At 30.2% G+C, this 26071-nt stretch overlaps 2 protein-coding genes across 2 annotated transcripts; both read left to right on the plus strand.

The window, feature by feature from the left end:
• The first annotated feature begins 1101 nt into the window (after window positions 1-1101).
• On the plus strand, window positions 1102-11033 carry LOC145617910 (beta-amyrin synthase 1-like). The gene is made up of 18 exons (XM_081672677.1): window positions 1102-1304; window positions 2286-2471; window positions 2568-2657; window positions 2763-2960; window positions 3067-3151; window positions 3260-3426; window positions 3539-3730; window positions 3827-3940; window positions 5253-5375; window positions 6355-6477; window positions 6599-6697; window positions 8772-8828; window positions 8971-9017; window positions 9119-9262; window positions 10037-10214; window positions 10445-10522; window positions 10602-10685; window positions 10844-11033. The coding sequence occupies exons 1-18, from the start codon at window positions 1104-1106 to the stop codon at window positions 10967-10969; spliced, it is 2292 nt and encodes a 763-aa protein (XP_081528803.1). The 5' UTR covers window positions 1102-1103; the 3' UTR covers window positions 10970-11033.
• Window positions 11034-14886: 3853 nt separating this feature from the next.
• On the plus strand, window positions 14887-25103 carry LOC145625441 (beta-amyrin synthase 1-like). The gene is made up of 18 exons (XM_081678483.1): window positions 14887-15087; window positions 15249-15434; window positions 15559-15648; window positions 15896-16093; window positions 16551-16635; window positions 16879-17045; window positions 17771-17962; window positions 18164-18271; window positions 18399-18521; window positions 18714-18836; window positions 19727-19825; window positions 20754-20810; window positions 21049-21095; window positions 21200-21343; window positions 21649-21826; window positions 21946-22023; window positions 24764-24847; window positions 24978-25103. Exons 1-18 carry the CDS (start codon window positions 14887-14889, stop codon window positions 25101-25103), a joined length of 2286 nt encoding a protein of 761 aa, XP_081534609.1.
• The last annotated feature ends 968 nt before the right edge of the window (window positions 25104-26071 follow it).

Raw genomic sequence — 26071 nt, forward strand, 5'->3', positions numbered from 1 at the left:
TTCTCTATAAACCAGCTCGTAATTACACGATTACGAATTGAATTCACCTTGGTCTGTTCATACGGTTATACATACATATATAACCTTTTCTAGTCTTTCTCTCACTAATTCTCATTATTCGTTTTATGGTCCATGCATTAACTAACTTACATAATTGGGCAAAAATTACAATTTTAGTTAACTAAGGGTCTGTTCTCATACGATTATTTTCAGTTCACTTCAGTTCAATTTAGCTCTAATAAGTTTAATTCAGTTCATTTCAGTCAATAAGAACAGGCCCTAACTCTTATAATTGGTTTCACGCACGTGATTTTATGGTCCATTAAAGCTTTGGTTGGTTCAGCTAGCAACTTCAATTCAAAATAAAGCCTTGGTCCCCCAATTGCTAATGAATTGACCAATTGATCTCAATAATAATCATTAAAGATTGAAAATTTGTTTGGTCCTTTTCATTTTAAAAAAAAATACTTAACAATAAAAAGGAAAAAATCTTAGGGACTCGTATTAAAGGTGTCAAAATCGGATTCTACCAACCCGATATGAAATCAGCTTAAAAATACCCGATTTAGATTTCGACTCGCATGGATATATATAGTAATTAGCTTGACTCAAGTTTGAAATCGATTTTATCTGACCCGACCTCACAGAACCCGAATGGACATCTCTAATGGAATTCCATACACGTATTTTGTAAAATTATGATAAATGAAACATTCAAACACAGAAAGTAGTCTACTACTTGCACACCAAAATTGTGGTACTTGCACACAGAAATTGTGGTGGTCGATATCTTTATATTGAAAGACTACTCTGCAATCATTAATTACAAAGTCTTGTTGTTAGTTAAGGTGGGATAAAGGGTATGATTAAGAAATTAGGAGCATAATAAAAACGGACTACGGAGTAGTAGTGTATGAATTTAGGATATAGCCATGTATGTTATGCTTATTGTCATAAAAAAAAAAGAGACAAAAAAAAAAAAAATCAATCAAGTATTATATTAGTGGTTAATGTAAAATATTCACTCCCATCCAATCCATAGTATTGAAGTTAGAATATATAGGTTACAAATTGTTTTCTATATTATAAGTCAGGATCATAAGATGTGGAGATTAAAGGTAGGAGAAGGTGCAAATGAGCCTTATTTATATAGCACTAATAACTTTGTTGGGCGCCAAACTTGGGTGTTTGATCCCAACTATGGCACCCCCGAGGAAAGGGAGGAAGTGGAGGAAGCACGACGTAACTTTTACAACAATCGCTTTAAAGTCAAGCCTTGTGGAGATCTCTTATGGCGTCTCCAGGTTTTTATTTTTATTGATATTAACCACGCACATTTATATACACAATACAATAGGAACCTAACTTGCCTAAACTCCAAACCGTATAAACTTAACAAATGTACAAACTTAACATAAATACACCAAACTGACAATTCTAATATATCTTTTTCAAACATTAAACAATATGTAGTCTTGAAATGTTAGTTATGAGCTCTCATTTTTCATTTGAAAGGTTACATGCATGCTGACACTTAGACCTTTTTTAGTGCACATTATTTTTACTTATTTCAGAAAAAATAAGTTCAGATCAGATCAGATTAGAAAATAAGTTTAGACCAGATCATATTAGAAAAAATAAGTTTAGATCATATCATCGTTTTATGTGCAGTTTTTTATCACTAATTATCTTTAATTTCGTATTGAAAAAAATTATGATAATTACATATTAATAAAATACACATTATTATTACGAATCTAATAAGACCCTACTTGATATATTTTATCCTTATAGATTATCATACAGTTAAGGTCAAAGTTAGGTCAAATCAGACAATCAGATTAGATGAAACAAGAGTTTTTTATTTTTTAATTAATAAGGAGTTGACATGAATTGATTAATCTTTCATAGTAATTTTATTTGGTGCAAGGAAAAATAAAGCCCTTGCATGAAAGGGGAGTGACACATAGTATACCTTCTTACACTACAAGAATCAGGTTGATTTTGGATGGATAGGTAATTTCGTCGAAAAAAATGAAATTTTCGTTGACTTTAATATCGGTTGATATTTCCGACGAATTAAAACAATTTGTTGGAAATTTCCAACAGAATTTAAATCCGTCAGGAATGTATGTGCTAGAATGTATGTGGTAATTGGTATAGATATATTAGATGTAAGATCTTTTTACTTTTGATAGAAGTAACTTTCTGCTAGAACATAAATTATTTATTAACTACTAATAATAGTTTAATATATAATGTAATCAATCATTTGAAATTGTTAGTTCTTAAGGGAGAAAAACTTCAAGCAAACAATACCTCAAGTGAAGGTGGAAGAAGGGGAGGAGATCACATACGAAACCGCGACGACAACATTAGAGAGAGCAGTGAATGTATTCATAGCATTGCAGTCTGAACATGGCCATTGGCCTGCTGAAATTGGTGGCCCTCAATTTTTCCTCCCTCCCTTGGTTAGCCCCTTAACAATACATTTGCTCATTTAATTTTGTAATTGCATCATTTTATAACAAAGTTTTTATAATGAATAAACATGTAATGTAATGCAGGTATTCTGCTTATACATTACAGGGGATCTGAATTCTGTTTTCGGACCAGAGCATCGTAGAGAGATTCTTCGAAGTATCTATTATCATCAGGTTAAATAATTAACTTCCATACTTTATTTGAAATGAACTTTAATTTGACCTTGAAAAGAAATACATATATACATTTTTAAATATATGGTGTTTTGCAAAACATAGAACAAAGATGGAGGTTGGGGATTGCATATTGAAGGACACAGTACCATGTTCTGTACTGCACTCAACTACATTTGTTTGCGAATGCTTGGAATCGGACCGGATGAGGGTGATGACAATGCTTGTCCTAGAGCTCGTAAATGGATCCTTGATCATGGTAGCGTTACTCATATCCCTTCTTGGGGAAAAACTTGGCTTTCTGTAAGTCATCATAGTTTTTGCAATAGTCATGAATTCACCATTTTTAAAAGTTTGTGATTTACTAATTATGTGATTATTGCAACATTGTTTCTACAATGTATTTTAGATACTTGGCCTGTTTGATTGGTCTGGCTGTAATCCAATGCCGCCTGAGTTTTGGATCCTTCCGTCGTTTCTCCCTATGCATCCAAGTATTGGATCTAGTACTATTTAGTAGATATATTATTTTGTTTAATTCTAATAATGTAAAGAAAAACTAATTATTGAAATTTTTGGTACTAAAATTTGATGTTATACAGCAAAAATGTGGTGCTACTGTCGAATGGTTTATATGCCAATGTCATATTTGTATGGAAAGAGGTTTATAGGCCCAATCACACTTCTCATCAAACAACTTAGAGAAGAACTCTTCAACGATCCCTTTGAGCATATTAGTTGGAAGAAAATGCGCCATTTGTGTGCACCTGTAAGATCATATTAATTGTTTCATTCGTTAATCTTTGTTAAACTTGTATAAAATCTTATGCAACTTACACTAATAAAATTAATTATATATCATGATTCATGATACACAACAGGAGGATCTTTACTACCCTCATCCATTAATTCAAGATTTAATGTGGGACGCTCTTTACATCTTTACGGAGCCTCTCTTAACTCGTTGGCCTTTCAACAAGTTGATTCGAAAAAAGGCACTAGAGGTTACGATGGAACACATTCATTACGAAGACGAGAATAGCCGTTACATAACCATCGGATGTGTTGAGAAGGTATCGATTATACAAAAATCTTAGCTTGATTATACACAATTATTAAAAATATAGCATTTCTATTAATTAATTAATCAACTAAATCCATTATATTAGGTATTATGCATGTTAGCTTGTTGGGTGGAAGATCCTAAAGGGGATCATTACAAGAAACACCTTGCTAGAGTCCAAGATTACATTTGGATTGCCGAAGATGGATTAAAAATGCAGGTAATTATTTATCATCAAAGAGTTATTATTATTATTATTATTATTATTATTATTATTATTATTATTATTATTATTATTATTATTATTATTATTATTATTATTATTATTATTATTATTATTATTATTATTATTATTATTATTATTATTATTATTATTATTATTATTATTATTATTATTATTATTATTATTATTATTATTATTATTATTATTATTATTATTATTATTATTATTATTATTATTATTATTATTATTATTATTATTATTATTATTATTATTATTATTATTATTATTATTATTATTATTATTATTATTATTATTATTATTATTATTATTATTATTATTATTATTATTATTATTATTATTATTATTATTATTATTATTATTATTATTATTATTATTATTATTATTATTATTATTATTATTATTATTATTATTATTATTATTATTATTATTATTATTATTATTATTATTATTATTATTATTATTATTATTATTATTATTATTATTATTATTATTATTATTATTATTATTATTATTATTATTATTATTATTATTATTATTATTATTATTATTATTATTATTATTATTATTATTATTATTATTATTATTATTATTATTATTATTATTATTATTATTATTATTATTATTATTATTATTATTATTATTATTATTATTATTATTATTATTATTATTATTATTATTATTATTATTATTATTATTATTATTATTATTATTATTATTATTATTATTATTATTATTATTATTATTATTATTATTATTATTATTATTATTATTATTATTATTATTATTATTATTATTATTATTATTATTATTATTATTATTATTATTATTATTATTATTATTATTATTATTATTATTATTATTATTATTATTATTATTATTATTATTATTATTATTATTATTATTATTATTATTATTATTATTATTATTATTATTATTATTATTATTATTATTATTATTATTATTATTATTATTATTATTATTATTATTATTATTATTATTATTATTATTATTATTATTATTATTATTATTATTATTATTATTATTATTATTATTATTATTATTATTATTATTATTATTATTATTATTATTATTATTATTATTATTATTATTATTATTATTATTATTATTATTATTATTATTATTATTATTATTATTATTATTATTATTATTATTATTATTATTATTATTATTATTATTATTATTATTATTATTATTATTATTATTATTATTATTATTATTATTCACACGTACATGCAAAATTGTCCTAAATTATGATTAAAAATTGTAGAGTTTTGGAAGTCAATTATGGGATTGTGGGTTTTCTATCCAAGCATTGCTAGCTTCAAATCTTAGCCTCGACAAAATCGGACCTGCTCTTAAGAAAGGTCACTTCTTCATTAAAGAGTCACAGGTATTCTTTTTTTTTTTTTTTAAATTGAATTTTTCATGAATTAATACATCAATGACTATGTTTCAATTTAGAATTTTCATATATAAAGGGCCCGTTCATTTCACCTTATTTTGAATTTGCTGAACTGAAATTATTTTTACCGAGCTAAAATTATTTTTGCTGAACTGAAATTATTTTTGCTGAACTGAAGTTATTTTTACAGATTTTCTAAAATATTTGTTTTTTGTTAAGTTTATTGATTTTTACTGAACTGAAATTATTTTAAGTGAACTAAACATAATATTATTGAACTGAAATTATTTTTAGTGAATTAAACATATATTATTATTGAAGTGAAATTAATTTTACTGAACAAACATTATTTTTACTGAATATTATATATTTTTTTAAGGTAGATTGAACGTGGCCTAAATACTAGAAAGTATATAGTTAATTAGTTATATGTGGATCTATCATATGAGTATGCATGCACAACAAGAAAGAACAAAATATGCAATCGAAATCATGAATCAAATTAAAGCTCCTTACCCCGTTGCTATTGCTTTAAGACTTGTGTGTTGTTTTAACCCTTTATAGATATTGTGATTGTCTTGTTTTAATGCATCCCCACCAAACCAAGAGACCCTCAAAATACGCTTTCATCTCGTCGGTCCCGCTTGTGCCCGCTTCGAAGTATCGGCCGTTACAAGTCCTGACTCCGCACCTGTTGTGTGCGAGTGTTCCCTTGAGATACCTTTGGTCCGTGTTATTGCTATGTGCTCACGAACCTATTTCGTTCTAGGCTTGCATGCGTCCTTGTCGCCAATAGACAAGAGCACGTCGCATAATCCGATGTCAGAACTCTCGGACCCTGACAGCATGAGTAAAATTAAGTTAGTCACCAAAGGCACCAACAATCCAATGCAACGTAACATAAATGATCAATATGTAAATTAAACCATACTATTAAATTAATGCTACATGTTTGTCCATAAATTAGGTTAAGGACAATCCATCGGGCGACTTTAAAGCTATGCACCGCCATATCTCGAAAGGATCGTGGACTTTCTCCGATCAAGATCACGGTTGGCAAGTATCTGATTGTACTGCTGAAGGCCTCAACGTAAGACCCTTAAACAAGAGCAATAATGTACAAGTAGATTGTATTTTTGTTTCAGAAAAATATAATGCATTTTGATGTTTATTTTTATACAATTAACTTTGGTTTCTTTTGTATTATATAGTGTTGTCTAATGTTATCAACAATGCCCCCGGAAATTGTCGGAGAAAAGATGGACCCTGAACGACTTTATGATTCCGTCAATGTCTTGCTTTCTCTACAGGTATTAATAAGAGTTCAAAAAAATAAACTATAAAGGGATTAAATTGAAAATAGTAAAGTGCACCCGGAAAGAACATTAGACATATTTTAAAGAACATGGGCAAAAAAAAAAAAAGTGCTAGTGTTTGAAAAAAAAACTTTGACAAAAGAACATGTTTGTGTTTCATAAGAACATGACATTACAAAGAACGTCTTTACAAAAAGAACATGTTATTTTTCATGGTTAATCGGGTGGTTGAATGTGTTTGAAAAAAAATACAATATTTAACAAAAAAGAACATGTTTGCGTTTGACAAAGATAGATGTGGTCATTGGGCGGGCCAGGCCAAGGTTAAAAAATCAGCTCACTTCTCGGGTCGGGACAAGTTTTGGACATAAATTATTTTGCCCAAACCTGCCCAAAATGGTCAGGTCGTGCGGGTTTTTCGGGTCTAGTAAAAAAAATCAACTAAAATGCATAAAAACGCATTCTCAAACCCGCCCAAAAAAATAAATTTACGGGCCGGGTGCGACCCGATTTGGGGGGTAAAAAAATTATGCCCAAAACCCGTCTAAAATCGGGCTGAGCCTATCTAACTTTGATTACCTCTAGCCAAAGAACATAAAGTCTGTACAAAATTAACATGATAATACATTAAATAAACATGTTCTTTAACCTGGTTACTCGGTTTTTTTTTTTTTTTTTTTTTTTAGAACATATATTTCAAACTCAAAGAACATAATAATCAAACTTAAAGAACATATTATGCTCGCGTTCTTTATAAATATCTATAATGTTCTTTTTCTCCCCCATGTTCTTTTAAATATACCTAATATTCTTTCCGGATACACCATTGCCTGATGTACCAATCACACATTAGATTAAATAGATGTAAGATCTGTGTTTATGCTTTTTTTTTTTCTTCCTAATCATATGTTTATTAGTGGCACAGCCTGGAATTTCAAGCCGAGAGGACATTGAGTAGTTTGACAAAAAAAATTAAATAAAATCAATATTTTTACAAGGATAGTTAAATAAAGAAGGCAACTATTGAATGTTGTAATTAAGGTGCAAATTTAAATTCTGTACTCAGTAATTGTACTGATTCAAAATTAAATAGGGGCTAAAATGAGGAGTGAGGGTTTGTCCGATCCCACAGCCAAGGTTTTTTTTTTTGACGGGAAAAACCAAGGTTATGGGCAAGCTCTAAAAACACATAATAAACCACTACACCAAATCACTTGTTATAAACAATCTCTTGTTAAAGTGACAATAAACTGTCATAATTGCATACATTTATATTCTTGTCCCATGCTAGTTATGTAAGATAAAAAGAATTAAACTCGAGACCAACAAATATTAAATTACAAGTCTTATCACCTCAACTCTCCATTTATTATGCTATTTATTCAACAAAATTATAATTAATTTGGAGATGATTAGTGCTTTGATGTTTGAACAATAATAATTTTATTTTTCTGCGTAATATTCAATATAGTTGTTGGAAATCATTAAATTGTAACATACAAAATATTGAACATTAATTCCTAATACAAATATTTTTTTTTCCAGATAAAAATGTTTAAAATGATTATCTAAACATTAAGAAAAACACAGTCGAACATGGTTATCAAACTATATAATGCAAGTAGCTACTCGAGACATCGCAGTCCACCCCACTAGTTTAATTGTTAAAAAGGTAAACAATCCAAAATTTTCCAAAACCCTAATGTCACCGGCCCCAATATCTTATTGTCAAAATTGTAAAAGGTGCTTAAAATACTATTGCCATAACCAGAATGTTACACCACCTCACTAATATATATTTTCTTAAAGTCAGATCTACTATGCCATGTTAAAGCAAATACCATTCAAAGGTAATATTATTTTTGAATAATTAAATGTTGAAACCCATTGTAGTCCACTTGTGAGACCTTGTTTGTGGACCGAACTCTCTTCATCCTTATTTGGGTTGTCTAGACTCATTTTATATTGTTTCGAAATTTAACATTAAAAAGTCGTCATGTGTATGACATGCTATCGAATATTCATATTTTTTTGGACAATATTTTCTACATTAACAACCTTTTTGCAGAGTAAAAATGGTGGGATATCTGCTTGGGAACCAGCAGGGGCACAAGAATGGTTGGAGGTGAGTTATTTAGTTTTACAACAGCCAATTAATTAAAGTATTGATAATGTTACAATAATAAGAATAATAGTAATAATTAGTTTGCTAATAAATATATACAAGTATACGAAACTTTATGTAACTTTTTTTGTACAATCTCCAGATTCTAAACCCAATAGAATTTTTTGAAGGCATTGTCATTGAATATGAGTGAGTATTGTTCGTATTACTTGGTGTTCATTATTTTCGATTTTTATGTTTATCTTATAAATGGACAATTAACAAAAAAAAAAAAGGAACTCATATAATAGGTACGTAGAATGTACAGCTTCAGCAATTCAAGCTTTAGTTATGTTCAAGAAGTTATACCCGGGCCACAGGAAGGAAGAGGTCGATAATTTCATCGTAAACGCAGTCCGATACCTTGAGAACACCCAATACCCTAGTGGAGGATGGTATGTTATGACTTTTTATAAAACATATTCTTGTGCCTCAACTATAATCTTAACTTTTGGTTGAGTTGGTCCACTAACATGGTATCGAAAATTCTGAGCCAACGTGACATAGATGTCACGGGTTCAAATCTCATCCACCCCTCCTTCAAAGTGGAATTATTCACGCTAGGTATGAGTAAGCCTGTCTTGCATCCACATTTCAAACCTAAAGGGTCTTTCATGTGAAGGGGAGTGATAGAGTATAAAACATATTTTTGGGCCTTAACCATACATCAGTTTAAGCTGGTGGTGGTATGAGGAGGGCCTATGCTGCATCCACACTTTTAGCCAAAACGGGCTCTCGTGTGAGGGGGCGTGATAGAGTATAAAACATATTTTTGGGCCTCAATCATAAGGTTAACATAAGCTTAAGCTTTTGGTTGAGATGGTCCACTAACACTTCTAATATATCTATGCCAATTATATTGATCCCCCATAATAACTATTAGGAGTGAAATGAAACCCAACCACTCAAAACTGATCCTTGAATCTGAATTAACTTAAAGGGTGGAACACAAATTTAAAAAAAAAAAAAGCATGGATTGTGCAATAATATTTGTACACGTACGACGTGTACATGTGTTGTTGTTGGCGAGTATTATCTAATTCATAAGTTAAATTATTGTTTGTTTTTTTTGGTGTTTAGAGAGCCACAAGGGCGGGGGTGAGAATCGATCCCAGGATCTCCAGAAATCGGGAGGGAAGCTCTAACCACTCGAGTATTATTGTTTGTAGGTATGGAAGCTGGGGGATTTGCTTCATATATGGGACATGGTTTGCTCTAGGAGGGCTAGCAGCCGGTGGAAAGACGTACTATAATTGTGCTGCTATTAGAAAGGGTGTTGAATTTTTGCTTACAACACAAAAGGAGGATGGAGGTTGGGGTGAGAGTTATGTTTCATGTCCCAAAAAGGTAATTCCTTTTTTTATTTTTAATTTTTTATTTTATGCATCATTTGATATTTTGCACTGTTTATATGTTATCTTTAACTTAATAGTGTACAATCTCTAAATCTGTTTTATTTTTAAATGTGCACTTCTAATTTTAAATGTTTATTTCACTGTAGCATGTACAATGTAATACTTCCTCTTTTCTATATTTTTTCAGTAATTAATTAACAATTTGTGATTAATAAACCACAGAAATTTGTACCAATAGAAGGAAAATCCAATCTGGTTCAAATTGGATGGGCTTTAATGGGTCTACTTTACGCTGGACAGGTATTTTCATAACTTATATATCAAATACTAAAACAATAACCGCTGATTTAATTTATGTAATTTTCCTTATTATTATCAGGCAGAGAGAGATCCAAGTCCTCTACATCGCTCTGCAAAGCTTTTGATCAATTCACAACTCGAAAATGGTGATTTTCCTCAGCAGGTAAATTTAATTAACTTAATTAATCTCCTATGAAAACAATGAATTTTAGATCAGTTTAGTTCTGATATTAAATATTTTCCCAGTTTACCACACGTATGTATTAATTGATGCAGTTAATTAACGTAATTTTACTCTTATGATTTAAAAAAAAATAACAGGAAATATCAGGAGTGTTCATGAGGAATTGCATGTCACATTATACAATGTACAGGAGTATTCACCCTATGTGGGCACTTGCAGAATACAGAAACCGTGTTCCATTACCCTCTATCAACTCTGCCTAATCGAGTTACAATATAGTCCATTACACTCCATATTCGTATGATATATATTGTTTGTTTTAAGTCTAAGCCCTCACAGATGTATTTTTTGACACCTTCCCAATAAGCATGATACTAATGGAGTGTGCTTCCACGTATAAGGAAGTTTTTTCTTCCTTGTATTTCCCCTATGCGCGATTTAGGATGAACAACATATTAATTAAGGGTGAATTGGTGATCACTATATGATACTAATGGTGTAAAGTTGATTTTTGAATAAGATATATAAATAGATTAATAAAGGTTTTTTTTGTTCGTTTGTTGGTATATGCTCACAGTGGCGGATCTAAGAGTTAAGGTATGGGGGTAAATAATTAGGCTTGTTAAAAAAATTTATAAAACGCAAAATTTGTCATACTAGACTTTCAATTAATTATTAATTCCATACTCTTACTCTTATTTGTGATTGCGCGTATTCTTCCCCTAAATTTGTCTATAATTGAACAAAACAAATAAACCAATTATATAAATTAAATATTACACTTAAATAAAGATTTCAGGCGTGCAAAATATAATAAAAAGCTAACGATTTCACATATACACTAAAAAAAATATATACTAGTATTATAATTGAATTAATTATAACTAATCACATACACTTACTTTGATACATTCCCATAACACTGTATAATACACGAGTATACTAATTGCACGATATGTAGTACAAGAAAATAGACAATGAAAAGTACCAAAGATTTTTAATTTTTAAAGAATTGATATAAATTTGGGTGAAAAATAATTACAAAGTGTAAAGAAAATTATTGTAGATCCATGAGCATATAGGGTTTTTTAGAAGAATTTTTTTATTAAAAAAAAAAAAAAAAAAAAAAAAAAAAAAAAAAAAAAAAAAGTTTTTAAAACAAATCAAAATAGCACACCTAAAAGACCAGATGTCCATAAAAAGCAGTCTTTTTAATTATAATCACAACAATGCACACTAGATCATATTGTTGATGTTTTCTTTTAAAGGGAACTAGCTTGTGCCAAAATCAATTACAATATGATATACTTCGTCAATAAAAAGTTATACTTACCTCCGTTTCTTACGAGGAAGCCCCAATTAATCTCTAGGATAAACAAACATGACATTTTGATAAATAAACAAAATTGTCATGTAAATATGTGATGAACAAATTTTGTGTATCTCAGAGTTATTTCTAAGAAATGATCTTAAAACTTATTTCTAACTATGACTTCAAAATATTATACGAAGTAAAAATGATTTTGGCATGAAATTAAAGGTTTAAAAACTACTATTGTACTCCGTACTCCGTAGTATTTAGGGGCTGTAGCTCATCACAATATACGTAATAATAAGCCTAATGTTAGAGGATCTCTTGTCTAGAATGAAACTATTATTATTATGTGGGCCTAATTTATTATGTCAATGAGGCCCATTTTTATGCTTGATGGGTTGTTTCAGCTGGCCCCTCAAATTAAAGTACCATCAATTGCTCATTAAGTTTATAAGATTAAATAACTACTTCATCCGTTTTTGAATACTTGCTCTACTTTTCTTTTTAAGTCGTTTTTAAATACTAACTTCATTTCCTTATTTGAAAAGCTTTTACAATATTTAATTATTTTATCTCACCTATTGGACCCATTATGATATCATATAACTAATATATAAAGCTAAACTTTTAGCCAGATCACGAGCCACGACACTTGGCGTTCTAACTTTTCGCTAAGTGTTCTGCCACGTTGGATAGATTTAAATAGACTTCTTAGGATTAAAAAAAATTAGTTTAGAATTCTATTTGGATAGAATTTTATTATAAAAGTTTTATTTTCGATAAAATACCAATATTTCAGATGTAAAAAAATACAGTGGGTTTCCGGTGCGGCTGGCCGCACCATGCGGCAGGTTGTCAAATTAGCAAATGACAAAGTAACCCCCAGATAAAGTAACCCCAAGACAAAAGTAACCCCTGACTGACTTAGTAACCCTTAACCAAGTAACCCTGACTGACCTAATAACCCCTGACCTAGTAACCCCTAACCGACCTGGTAACCCCCGACCTAGTAACCCCAAGTAACCCCTAACCGACCTGGTAACCCTCGACCTAGTAACCCCAAGTAACCCCTAACCGACCTGGTAACCCCCGACCTAGTAACCCCCGACCTGGTAACCCCTAGGAGCCCCTAACCGACCTAGTAACCCCCAACCTAGTAACCCCAAGTAACCCCTAACTGACCTATTAACCCCCGACCTAGTAACCCCAAGTAACCCCTGGCCACCGACCTAATAACCCGAAGTAACCCCTAACCGACCTAGTAACCCCCGACCTAGTAACCCCTAGTAACCCCAAGTAACCCCTGACCGACGACCTAGTAACCCCTAACCGGACCACCTAGTAACCCCGGATCTAGTAACCCCTTACCCACCACTAACAAAAAACTACCACCAACAACCACCACCAACGAACCACTACCAACCTAAACGCCTTGCCACTAGCCCCTAACCCACAAACAAACCCCGATCCAACCAAACCATTAAAAAAAAAAAAAAATCAAATCAAACAAATACCTTAAAATGTTAACAATGGTTTCGAATATCACTTCAAATATGGCTAAAAAGGCCAAATTCTACCATGAAAATTCTAGATCTAGAGTTTTCATGGCCGAATTTGGCCTTAAAAACTTTGAACTTGTTTTCCGACGACGGAGTCACCAAACCACCACTACCCTCCCAGTGAAACCACTACTTCCGATGAACGAATCACCGACGAACGAACCATGAAAACGACTATTGATGACGATTGCGAAATTTGTGTTACGTTCTCTGAGAAAATGAGATGAATGTTCTGGCTTGAAGAAGAAGAAAAGAGGAGAGAGAAAGAGAATAGAGAGGAGAGAGAAAGAGAATAGAGAGGAGAAAGAAAGAATTTTTAAAAAATAAAAAAAATTGTGGCTGGCCACACCGTGTGGCCAGCCACATATGAAACTTTGTAAAAAAAATATATTAGATTATAATTCTAAATAATTATCATATAAATTTATTTTTTATATCATAATTTTTTTTGAGCAAAGGAAGTAGTTTTAAGCGTAAAACATGCATCCATTTATAATATATAGAAATCGGTTAAAATAATATATATTTCACAATATAATAGAATTTTATTACTATGTAAACCTGTTAATTAGGGTCGGGTCATAACTCACCTCGGATTGGGTCACTTTAGGTTACGAGTCAAGAAATGTTCAACCCTTGCCCAAAGTTATGTGTTCGGGTCAATTCAACGGGCTTTGAACATTTATTTTATTTATTTATTTATTTATTTTGCTAATTTTTTTTAATGTATTAAATTAAATCGAAAATTTCCACCACCATTATTATTACTCATTACATGCCTACTAGATGGCAAATCGTAACAAAAGCACATCAATTCCTACCTAATTTTGTATCAATTATATATTTTAAAATTTAATATAAATTGAAAATTTATTTTAAAACTCAATAAACAAACCGGGCATCACACGGGACACAAAACTAGTTATATTATTAATTTCATATTCTCTCTACTGCAATTGTCTCTATTACTTTTGCTTTTTACAATTTTTACTCTTTCACATATCCCACTACTTCCATATTTTATTATTTTATCCAATTTCTCCTAAAATTCCGCGGAGCGAAAAATAGAGCAAGTATATAAAAGGAGTAGTTTTTTAACCAAGTTTTACAACTTAAATTTTGTACGTATATAGCTTCACGGACGTTACTTCGGTATCGTCACAAATAGTACATCTCAAAAAACCTTTAAATTTCTCTCCTCTCTTTAAGATTGATCTTATATATACGTACTAGCATTTCATTGAATTAATTTATTCCTATTAACAACGAAATTATACATATATAAAGTTATAGGGCAAATCATAAAATGTGGAGGTTGAAAGTAGCACAAGGAGAAAATGAGCCTTACTTATTTACTACCAACAACTTTATGGGGCGCCAAACTTGGGAGTTTGATCCCAACTATGGCACCCCCAAAGAGATAGAGGAGGTTGAAGAGGTTCGTCGTAACTACTATAAAAACCGCTTTCAAGATAAGGCTTGTGGTGATCTCATATGGCGTCTCCAGGTTTAGCTACTACTAACTCCATCCTAAAATATTAGGCTACATTTGTTTTCAAGTTTGTCCCATTTACTAGAATATTTCTTTAATTATGTTTTATCTATCTATTAATTATTAACCACAAATTAGTTGATTAATTAATTGATTAATTGAACAACAAATAATAGTTCCTAAGAGAGAAAAACTTCAAGCAAACAATACCTCAAATGAAGGTAGGAGATGGGGAAGAGATCACATATGAGACCGCCTCGACGACCATAAAGAGAGCTGCTAATTACCTCATAGCTTTGCAAGCTGAAGATGGCCATTGGCCTGCTCAAGCTTCTTTTCCTCAATTTTACTTACCTCCTTTGGTTAGTCATCTTTTATGATTGTTCATCAATATATATAGTATAAGATATATTTCGCACTTAACATACGAATTTTTTTTTTCTAAGTGTTAGAGTAATATAAAATACTAATGACACAATTAAACAGGTATTTTGCTTAAACATAACAGGACATCTAAATTCTACATTCTCAGCTCAACATCGAACAGAAATCTTTCGTAGCATTTACAATCATCAGGTTGATTTTATATTCTTTATTCCTATAATATAATATCTATATTTTTGTAGTAGTACACTATTAAATTATACCCCATATGAAGATACTGATGTTGTTCATATAATATATAACACGTAATGAGAGTGAGGGATAGCTCAAGTGGTTAGGGCTTCCCTCTCGATTCCAGGAGATCCTGGGATCGATTCTCACCCCCGCCCTTGTGGCTCTTTAAACACCAAAAAAATATATAACACGTAATTGATAACAGAATGAAGATGGAGGTTGGGGATTTCATTGTGAAGGACATAGCACCATGTTTTGTACCGCGCTCAACTACATTTGTTTGAGGATACTTGGTGTAGGACCTGATGAAGGTGATGACAACGCGTGCCCTAGGGCTCGTAAATGGATCCTTGACCATGGTAGTATTACACATATTCCTTCTTGGGGAAAAATTTGGCTCTCTGTAAGTACCCTTAATTAGTACATACTTTTGCACAAGGTAAAATTTGGCTCTCTGTAAGTACCCTTAATTAGTACATACTTTTGCACAAGGTATTATTAATTTTTTCGTAATTGCATGTATTTTTGCTTGGAGAATGATCAAAGACATGTCTTGGATCATGCTTAAAAATAATAGTAACTCATAATATATTCGTGTATACCGTTTTTTTTTTATTTTTTATTTTTTATATATGTACTTCAATTCTTTGTATAATTTAGAAGAACATAACATATTAATTATTTTGTTGTAGGGTAAAGCCATGCATAAAGGAAATTAATTAGACATCCTGGACTTTATAAACCTTGGTGAAACTGTGAGTGATCTATAATAATGAATGAACATAAAATAGAATTTTAGGGATCAATTAAATGACTTTGTGTTATTTGACTACATAAGGTTTTGTTTACTCTATCTTCAGGTAATTGGTTTGTACGATTGGTCCGGATGCAACCCGATGCCACCTGAGTTATTGCTCCTTCCATCCTTATTTCCAATGCATATGGGTATGTAAGGGACTTTTTAAGTTCCCCCTAGTCCAATAATATTTATACAGATCGAATCTTCTTTACGTTGTTAGAGGCAGGTGTGCTCAATGATTATTTTTTCTTTTTAATTTGAACATTTTATTTAAAGACTTTAAGATAAATATTTTGTATACTCAGACACATATAACAATTGTAAACATTCAAATATTATGATTATGAGGGGTAATTTTCAGAAATTTATACTATAATGTGATAACGTAGGTAAAATGTGGTGCTACATTCGAATGGTATTTATGCCAGTGTCTTATTTGTATGGGAAAAGATATGTGGGTCCAATTACGCCACTAATTAAGCAGCTTAGAGAAGAACTCTACAAGGAACCTTATACGCAAATTAGTTGGAGTAAAGCTCGTCATGCATGTGCTAAGGTAAGATATACGTTAGACCTTCTTATTGCAAATTTGCAATTGCTTATGTGCCGTAGTGTCCAACTTCCAATTGTCTCGAGTGATCCAAACTATTTAAATATTGAATATAATAAAATGTTATGTGTAACTTTAGAATCTAATATATATATATATATATATATATATATATATATATATAAAGGGGAGTTTTTTCCCGAGTTTTTAGAGAGCCACGTAGGATCTAATTTTCTTAGCACGCCATGTAAGATTATAAATCTTAGCAATAGCCAATTAAATAAGAGATTATTAATTTCTTTTAGAATTAAATAATTCAAATGTCACGTAAGCAAAATTGGCGAATGAGATTTCTAATTTTAAAATAATTAAATATTAAATATTATCTTTTAATATTAGGAATTTTATCTAAATATATAACAAATTTTAGCTCAAAAAAAAAATAAAAATCAAACAAACCGTGCATCGCACGGGCTTCATCTAGTAATCTATAATTCCAACCAGTTGCACGGTTGCAAATGCAACAATTGAATAAATAATCCCTTCGTTTTAGTCTTTTAGATAAATTATAGGGTTAACATCAAGTGAGCATTATGTAAAATCAAATGAAACGAGACATATATTGCAATCAATCAGAAGAAGATGAGGGATCAATTAATACAATTATCGCATTTAATTACCAATTACATTAATGATATAACGTACTAATGATCGTGATTATACAAGGACAGGAAGATCTCTATTACCCTCATCCATTGATTCAAGATTTGATTTGGGACACTCTTCACTATTTTGTGGAGCCTTTCCTTACTCGATGGCCCCTAAACAAGTTGTTTCGAAAGAAAGCTTTGGAGGTTACTATGAAGCACATACATTATGAAGACGAAAATAGTCGTTACATAACACTTGCGACTGTGGAAAAGGTAACACTTGGATGTTACCAAGTAGCAAGTGATTGTTTTTTGAGAGTTGCCTAAACAATATTCAAAATTGATTATGTATTTTTTGAATAGCTTTTTTAGAATCTTATTAACCAATTGAGGTAGTTGACAAAAATAATCATATAATTGCGACTACACATTTTATGGTTAATGATGTCAATTGCAATATGTCTTTGTTTACAGGTGTTATGTATGATGGCATGTTGGGTGGAAGATCCCGACGGAGATTATTTTAAGAAGCATCTTGCTAGAATTCCTGATTATATTTGGATATCCGAGGATGGATTAAAAGTGCATATAAAATATAAAATTTCTCTTTAGGCTAAATCCATGCGACAAATATTTTGTCGCAAAATTATTAATTTTATTCAAGAAAATCATAATATATACAATATATTTTTTTATTGAAAAAAATTAGGGTATTGGGAGCCAACAATGGGATTGTGGATTATCTGTCCAAGCATTGTTAGCTTCAAATTTGGGTCTTGATGAAATTGGACCTGCTTTAAAGAAAGCTCACTTCTACATCAAAGAGTCACAGGTGGTACACATCTTTAAATAGAAATAATTCAACAAGATTTTACGTGACTATATATGTTTATCTTACATGTAAATCATATATACTCACAATATATGACCAAATGCTAGTGTAAATCAAATTTCAATACTGTAATATTGAATGTTGGTCTGTAAAAAAAAAAATACCATTGCTAAATCGTTAGTTAAAATGTAGATAAAGGATAATCCATTGGGAGACTTCAAGAGTATGTATCGACACATCTCGAAAGGAGCTTGGGCTTTCTCTGATCGAGATCAAGGTTGGCAAGTTTCTGATTGCACCGCTGATAGCCTTAAGGTAGACTTTTTATTTTTGGAAAATGTTATACATAACTCTTAGTGCTACATTATACTCCCTCTATCCCTATTTTTTTGCTCCATAATCAAATTTTGGGTCAACTTTTCATAACTTTGACCACAAATTCCCATTAATTATAAGTAATAATATATTAATATAGTCATGTGAGATTTTGTTAGATTCATCTAGTTATAAATACTAATAATATCAAGTTTTTATAATTTTTACGCTTATAGAATTAGAGATATATACATTCTAACTCACATCTCGAAGACCATGAAAAGTCAAATTAAATGGGGCACTAAAATAGGAATAGAGGGAGTATAAGGTACTTAAAACAGAGAAAAAAAAAAGTAACATTAAGTACACTAAATTGCTCATGATTCTGTAATACATTCTTAAATTAATACAAAATTTTAAAATATATTAATTAAATACTTATTCTTGAACCTGAAGGATAGATTACATGTGGCATTACTATTATTTATTTATTTGTGTGAAGATGAAATAGTTAAATAAAATATTTCAAAATAATCTAGACCAAGGGGTTAGGTATTTTTCAATTCTTACATGTAACAGGTGGATAGGAAAAAAATAAGTATATTGAAGAGTTCTTTTTTTTCACTCATTTGATATTTTAGTCTGATTTCAAATATAAATAAGTAAAGATTTATCAAATGAACAAAAAAAAAAATCATCCTTAGATACACGGTACACCTATATCGACTATATATATGCATCAAGTGTATATTAAAATTTTGAAGGTTTTTCTTTTCTTTTATTTATTTTATTTATTTATTTTAAGAATGAAGGGGTTGTTTAATTTTCATTTATGTCAATTTTATTCAATTACCATTATTAACTATGCATGTGTTTTATTCATTGTTAAGTGCTGCTTAATCTTATCAACGATGCCCCCTGAACTTGTTGGAGAAAAGATGGACATTGAGTGTATATTTGACTCCATCAATTTTTTGCTTTCATTACAGGTAAACTTGTCATTTTTTTTGGGTACATTATTTTCATATTATGATCTTCAAGACTATAGTTTAGTACAAGAAGAAGAAGAAGAAAAAGAAAAACCTTAAGGCAGGGTTATTATACATGCACATACATACACATTCCATTATACCAACACAGTCGATTGTAAAAAAAATAATTATGATAATAATAAACAAAAACTATCCAAAGGCAAATTTCCTACCAAATTATATATGTCACAATTCTCCCAAACTCCCATGAGTAACTACAATAATAAAAAAAAAAAATTTCATTGCCAAAATTCTTAGTATTGTACTATTGTACCATACATGTCACAACTGTTCATCTTAATTTCACTTCAAGTTTAATAAGTTCAGTTCAGAAAAAAAAAAAAAAAAAAAAAAAAAAAAAAAAAAAAAAAATATTTATAAGTGTTACTCAAGTACAAATTATAATTAAAATATGTTTTAAGTTAAGTTTAGATAAGTGAAAATCAGGTGAAATGAACACACCCTTAATATGTATACATTTTTATAAATATAAGTTGCAATTTAATATAGTGTACGTTTTTGTGAATTTGATCTGATGCAATGATATCAATGACGCTTTTTATACCAATTTAAAAGAGAACATGATACCATGTCGATCACAGTGTCTCTCCCTTTGACAAATTAGGGAGAAGAGAGAATGAATAGTTTTTGTATTGCTTGATTATTATTTCAATAGGTTGAGTATTTATACAAAACCTAAGAACATAAGATAGGAAACAATCTTCCTAAAAGATATACTTTAATAATATCTTAACATATAATAAACCTAAATATATTATTCTCCTAATAAGATCAATACGGAAAATATATCACACATATATTTTCCGATATTATTTCTAACACCCTTAATTATTCTCTTATCATTCAAAAATTTAATTACTTGCAGAGTAAAAATGGAGGTGTTACTGGCTGGGAGCCAGCGAGAGGTCAAAAATGGTTAGAGGTGAGTAAATGATAATTACTACTCGTAATATCTTAGGTTATGCACGTACATTATCTTGAGATGTCTTGAAATACAACTTAAATTTGAATTTCAAAAAATAACTATACTAGGTTGAGACGATATATGATGGAAAATAATTGACTATTGATTAATATTTTGTAAAAAGATAGTATGTTTCTACGATATATATAAATATGATGGTTGACATAATGTTCTATTTTATTTTGTAATTCGTCAGTTCTTAAATCCTACGGATTCATTTGCCAACGTTGTTGTCGAGCACGAGTGAGTATTCAAATTTACTAGTAATGTTAATCACAAATTCAAGACTAACTATATTTTTTGAGTTTTGAATGAATTGAAGAATAACAAGATGATGCAAATTATAGGTACATTGAGTGTACAAGTTCCGCAATTCAAGCTTTAGTATTGTTCAAGAATTTATACCCAAGCCATAGGAAGAAAGAGATTGAAACTTTCATCACAAAGGCAACCGAATTCATTGAGAACTCTCAATGCCCTAATGGATCTTGGTATCGTACTCCATATCATCATCGATCATGATATTCTTGATGATGAAAATCTGATTACTATTTTCTCATTATGTCATATACAGATAGATATACTACCTCCGTTAAATGTTATGTGCAACTTTGGGATATTATTTGTGAGATATAAAATATTTCAAAGTTGCACGTAACATTTAACGGATAATATATAATCCGTATATTGATAATGTCATGTAACTTGAACAACAAGTAACACGTCAATCACTAATATGGATGGATCGGAGGTAGTATATTGCAACATCAATTAATTGCAATAATACTCTTTATAGGTATGGAAATTGGGGGAATTGCTTCACGTATGGGACATATTTGTCTCTTGGAGGGCTAGTAGCAGCAGGAAAGAATTACGATAATTGTGTAGCCATTAGAAAAGGTGTTGAATTTCTTCTAGCAATACAAAAGATAGATGGTGGATGGGGTGAGAGCTACCTTTCATGTACTAAAGAGGTAATTAAAATTATGACTTTCATGTCATAATTATGTACAAGAACTTTTTTATACCAATTATATATTTATTTGCACCTATATATATATGATGAATGGCTTTCATGGATGAAACAATAAAGGAATTTGTGCCACTAGAAGGAAACTCGAATGTGGTTCAGACTGCATGGGCTTTGATGGGTCTACTCCATGCTGACCAGGTATATAACCAACTCATGTTATGTACATGTATGATGTATGTGATATTTTGAATTTGTGATCGAACCTTATTATACTTAAATATATAAAGAGTTAAAGGTAAATAAGGTGATAGCTCTATTATGGGTTTCAATTAACTTACCATGTATTTGATAAAAGTTTAGAGCGTTTGGAAAATACTTCCGCCAACTTCATAAGTTTGACTCACTTTACATATTTGGGTTGACTTTACTTTAATTTATTTCATTTTTCATAAAACCTCGTTTACTATTTTATCACCCCTGTTTCCCACACTATTTGATAGAGTATAAAACACAATAATTGGTTTTAATACAAAGCTAAATTTGTGATAAAGTTTAAAACCTAATCAAAGGCTTCATTTAATAAAAAGCTAAACGTGAGGAAAATATATATATATATATTGATAATGAGTTCAAATTTCCCTCACCCTGGCCCCTCATTTCTTGCTTGTGGAATATTTAGTGTTGGGTACGAAGATGTGTGAAGGAGCACGATAAAGTGTATAATTAAAAATCAATCATAGATTTCATCCATCACTGTATTTTATATGAAGTAAAAACTTATTGACTAGTTGGATTCTTGTAGCTCTTAAATAAATAAAAGGATAATTTGCCAATTACTACCGCAAGTTAATACCACTTTGTAAATTACTACCGCAAATTAAAAAAGTTGTGAATTACTACCGCAAAAAATTTTAAGATGTTGCGATTATTACCAAACCCCCATTAAACCCAACTATGACGTCATTATATCCCTTTAACCCGTGTTTGACCATGGTTAAGGGCTTTAACCAGCCCCAAAAAAAATAAAATGGGTTAGGGATATAATGACGTCATGGTTAAGGGATTTAACCATGGGTTAAAGTGATATAATGACGTCATAGTTGGGTTTAATGAGGGTTTGGTAGTAATCGCAACATCTTAAAATTTTTTGCGGTAGTAATTCACAACTTTTTTAATTTGCGGTAGTAATTTACAAAGTACAATTTTTTCTATGGAGGCGGATGCACGATGCTTCGTGCATCCGTTTTCTCTTTAAAAACGCGGAATGAACATTCCGTTGTTCAGTAAATAACATACATTTGTTTTATAAAGAACATATAGCTTTTTCATAAAGAATATCACATATAGCTGTATTGTAATGAACATATAGTTGTTTTATAAAGAACATATACCTATTTTGTAAAAAAAACATCCAACTTCATGTTCTTTAGATATCTTTATATATATCTAAAGAACATCTGTAATATTAATTAAAAACATGATAATTAGAGGTGATCAACTTCGGCCCGACCCTAACCGGCCCAGCCCGATCCAACCCGAAAATAGGGCGGGTTTAGACGAGCCTAAAAATGCATTTTTAGATAAAAAAATCCAAACTCGGCCCGAAAAAAAGCCGAAAATCCAAATTAGAGATGTATTGTAAAGAACATATAGTTGTTTTATAAAGAACATATACCTATTTTGTAAAAAAAACATCCAACTTCACGTTCTTTAAATATATCTAAAGAACATCCGTAATATTAATTAAAAACATGATAATTAGAGGTGATCAACTTTGGCCCGACCAGACCCGACCCGACCCGACCCGATCCAACCCGAAAATAGGGCGGGTTTAGACAAGCCTAAAATGCATTTTTAGTTAAAAAAAATCCAAACTCGGCCCGAAAAAAGCCGAAAAGCCCACTACATTTTTCGGGTTTTTTGGACACGAGATATTATGTTATAACCCAGCCCGACCCGAAATTTTTATCACTTTTAACGATAATATAATGTAATGAACATTATTTTTATTCGACCACCATAATCTAAAGACAAATTTCAAAGAACATTTCAAATTAAACAATTAACATATGTCACAAATAAAAGTACATTATTCTGACATCAAAGAACATGAAGATAAAGAACATTACTTAACTGCACGTTATGTTCTTTACAATTTTATAACATGTTCTTTGCACTTTAACGGAATGTTCTTTACAATTCTATAATATGTTCTTTTCACTTAAACTAAATGTTCTTTATATTTCTATGCAATGTTCTTTCCGCTTTTTTTTGGAAGAGATGTACCATGTGGATCGTGCATCCGCCTGCACGAACCATGCTTTCATACAAAGTAGTATTAAGGAAATTTTGTGAAAAACTACCTATTATAATCCAAAATTTGCGAGAAACTACCTATTAAAAAAAATATTGTAATTGACTATCTAATTTTTTAAAAATGTTGTAATTTACTACCTTTACGCCGGATTATGAAGGAGTTTGACCAAAATTCTCCTGCGTTGACTTGGTCACGTGACACTTGGTGAAAGAAAAGGGTCATTAAGTGTCACGTGATGGTCACGTGACCAAGTCAACACCGGAGAACTTTGGTCAAACTCTTTCATAATCCGGCGTAAGGTAGTAAATTACAACATTTTTCGAAAATTAGGTAGTCAATTACAACAGTTTTTTTAATAGGTAGTTTCTCGCAAATTCTAGACTATAATAGGTAGTTTTTCACAAAATTTCCTAGTATTAACTTGCGGTAGTAATTGGCAAATTTTCCTAAATAAAAACTACACTTTTTTTTTCCTCTCTCTATCTCTCTAACCCTACATGACTTATATACTTCCTTCAACTTTTTTAATTTGCGTGAAAAAACCCAAATAGGTCTTTAATAAAGAGACGGAGGGAGTACGTAAAAAAACTTGATTTAATAACTTGATTAAATTTTTATTAGGCGAAGAGGGACCCTATTCCTCTACATCGGGCAGCAAGACTTATGATCAATTCACAACTAGATAATGGTGATTTTCCACAACAGGTAATTCAATTAATCTCCCACATAGTCATTATTGGTTTCAATCAATGATTAAATTATAATGATACTTCTTTCGAAATATAAACTAATTATATTTGTCAATTGCTGTGATTTTAATTTTATTGGAAAATAGGAATCAACGGGAACATCCTTGAAGAATTGCATTTTACATTATCCAATGTACAGGAATTATTATCCGTTGTTGGCACTTGCTGAATACAGAAAGCTTGTTCCATTACCTTCAATCAACTCCTTTTGAAAAAAATTGAATTTATCTCAAGGGAAGCTAACAATTTCATAATATCTATCATGTAGATGTTTGTGCTAATGCATAAGATGGTTAATCAACGTGTTTTCGTTTGTAGTTTGCTAGTTTGTTTTTAATTTTTCTTTGGCTTTGTTCCTCTTTTGAATGAGAAGAAAAAATAAAATGGTTATAATCACTTTGCACTCTGTATTAATAACAAATTTATTTATTATATACCTGTCTTTTTTTTTTTTTTTTTTCTAATTTTTTATTATATAAAATTATGTACCTGTCCATAGTATAATGAAGTAGACCCAATACAACTTTGTAAAGTTGTAATACGTCCCGTCAAAAAAAAAAAAAGTTGGAATACGCAAGTATATAGGTAATTAAAAGCAGGCCCGACACTTAATTGGGCCTCAGCTGTAATGGAAAAATGGGGCCTCAAAATAAGAATAAAAAAATAAGATTGGAAAATATTAAAAAAATTACTCCCTCCATTTTATTTTTAAATTCGTCATAGTGATATTTCACATATGCTAATGTAAAGCTCTAAACAATAATATCTTTAATTATCATCAACTATAAATTATAAGAATTGAATATTAATAATCCACTCATTGAGACAATTTCAACAAGTAGTCACAAGACTATTTTTCTTTTGTATAATTCAAAAACATTGGTTTAAGTATGTTTAATGAATAGTGCCAAAATCCCAAAAGGGCAAAAAAACGGAAAGAGTAAATGCTTAGTACTTTTATTTTTTTTAAAAGACTACTCAGTACATACCTGATATGCGGGTACATACTTTTTAATGGTGTACAAAATATATCATTGATATTTAAAGTTTCTAATAAATGACCAAAATACCCCTGTAATGTGTGGTGCTCATAGAACACATGTATGTATCCAAAACCCCCCTATAGTTAGTACTTAGTACTCCTCCGTTTTTAAATACTTGCTCCACTTTTCATTTGCGG

This window comes from Chenopodium album, chromosome 3 (genome assembly GCF_948465745.1).
Source record: "Chenopodium album chromosome 3, dcCheAlbu1.1, whole genome shotgun sequence".
NCBI lineage: Eukaryota > Viridiplantae > Streptophyta > Magnoliopsida > Caryophyllales > Amaranthaceae > Chenopodium > Chenopodium album.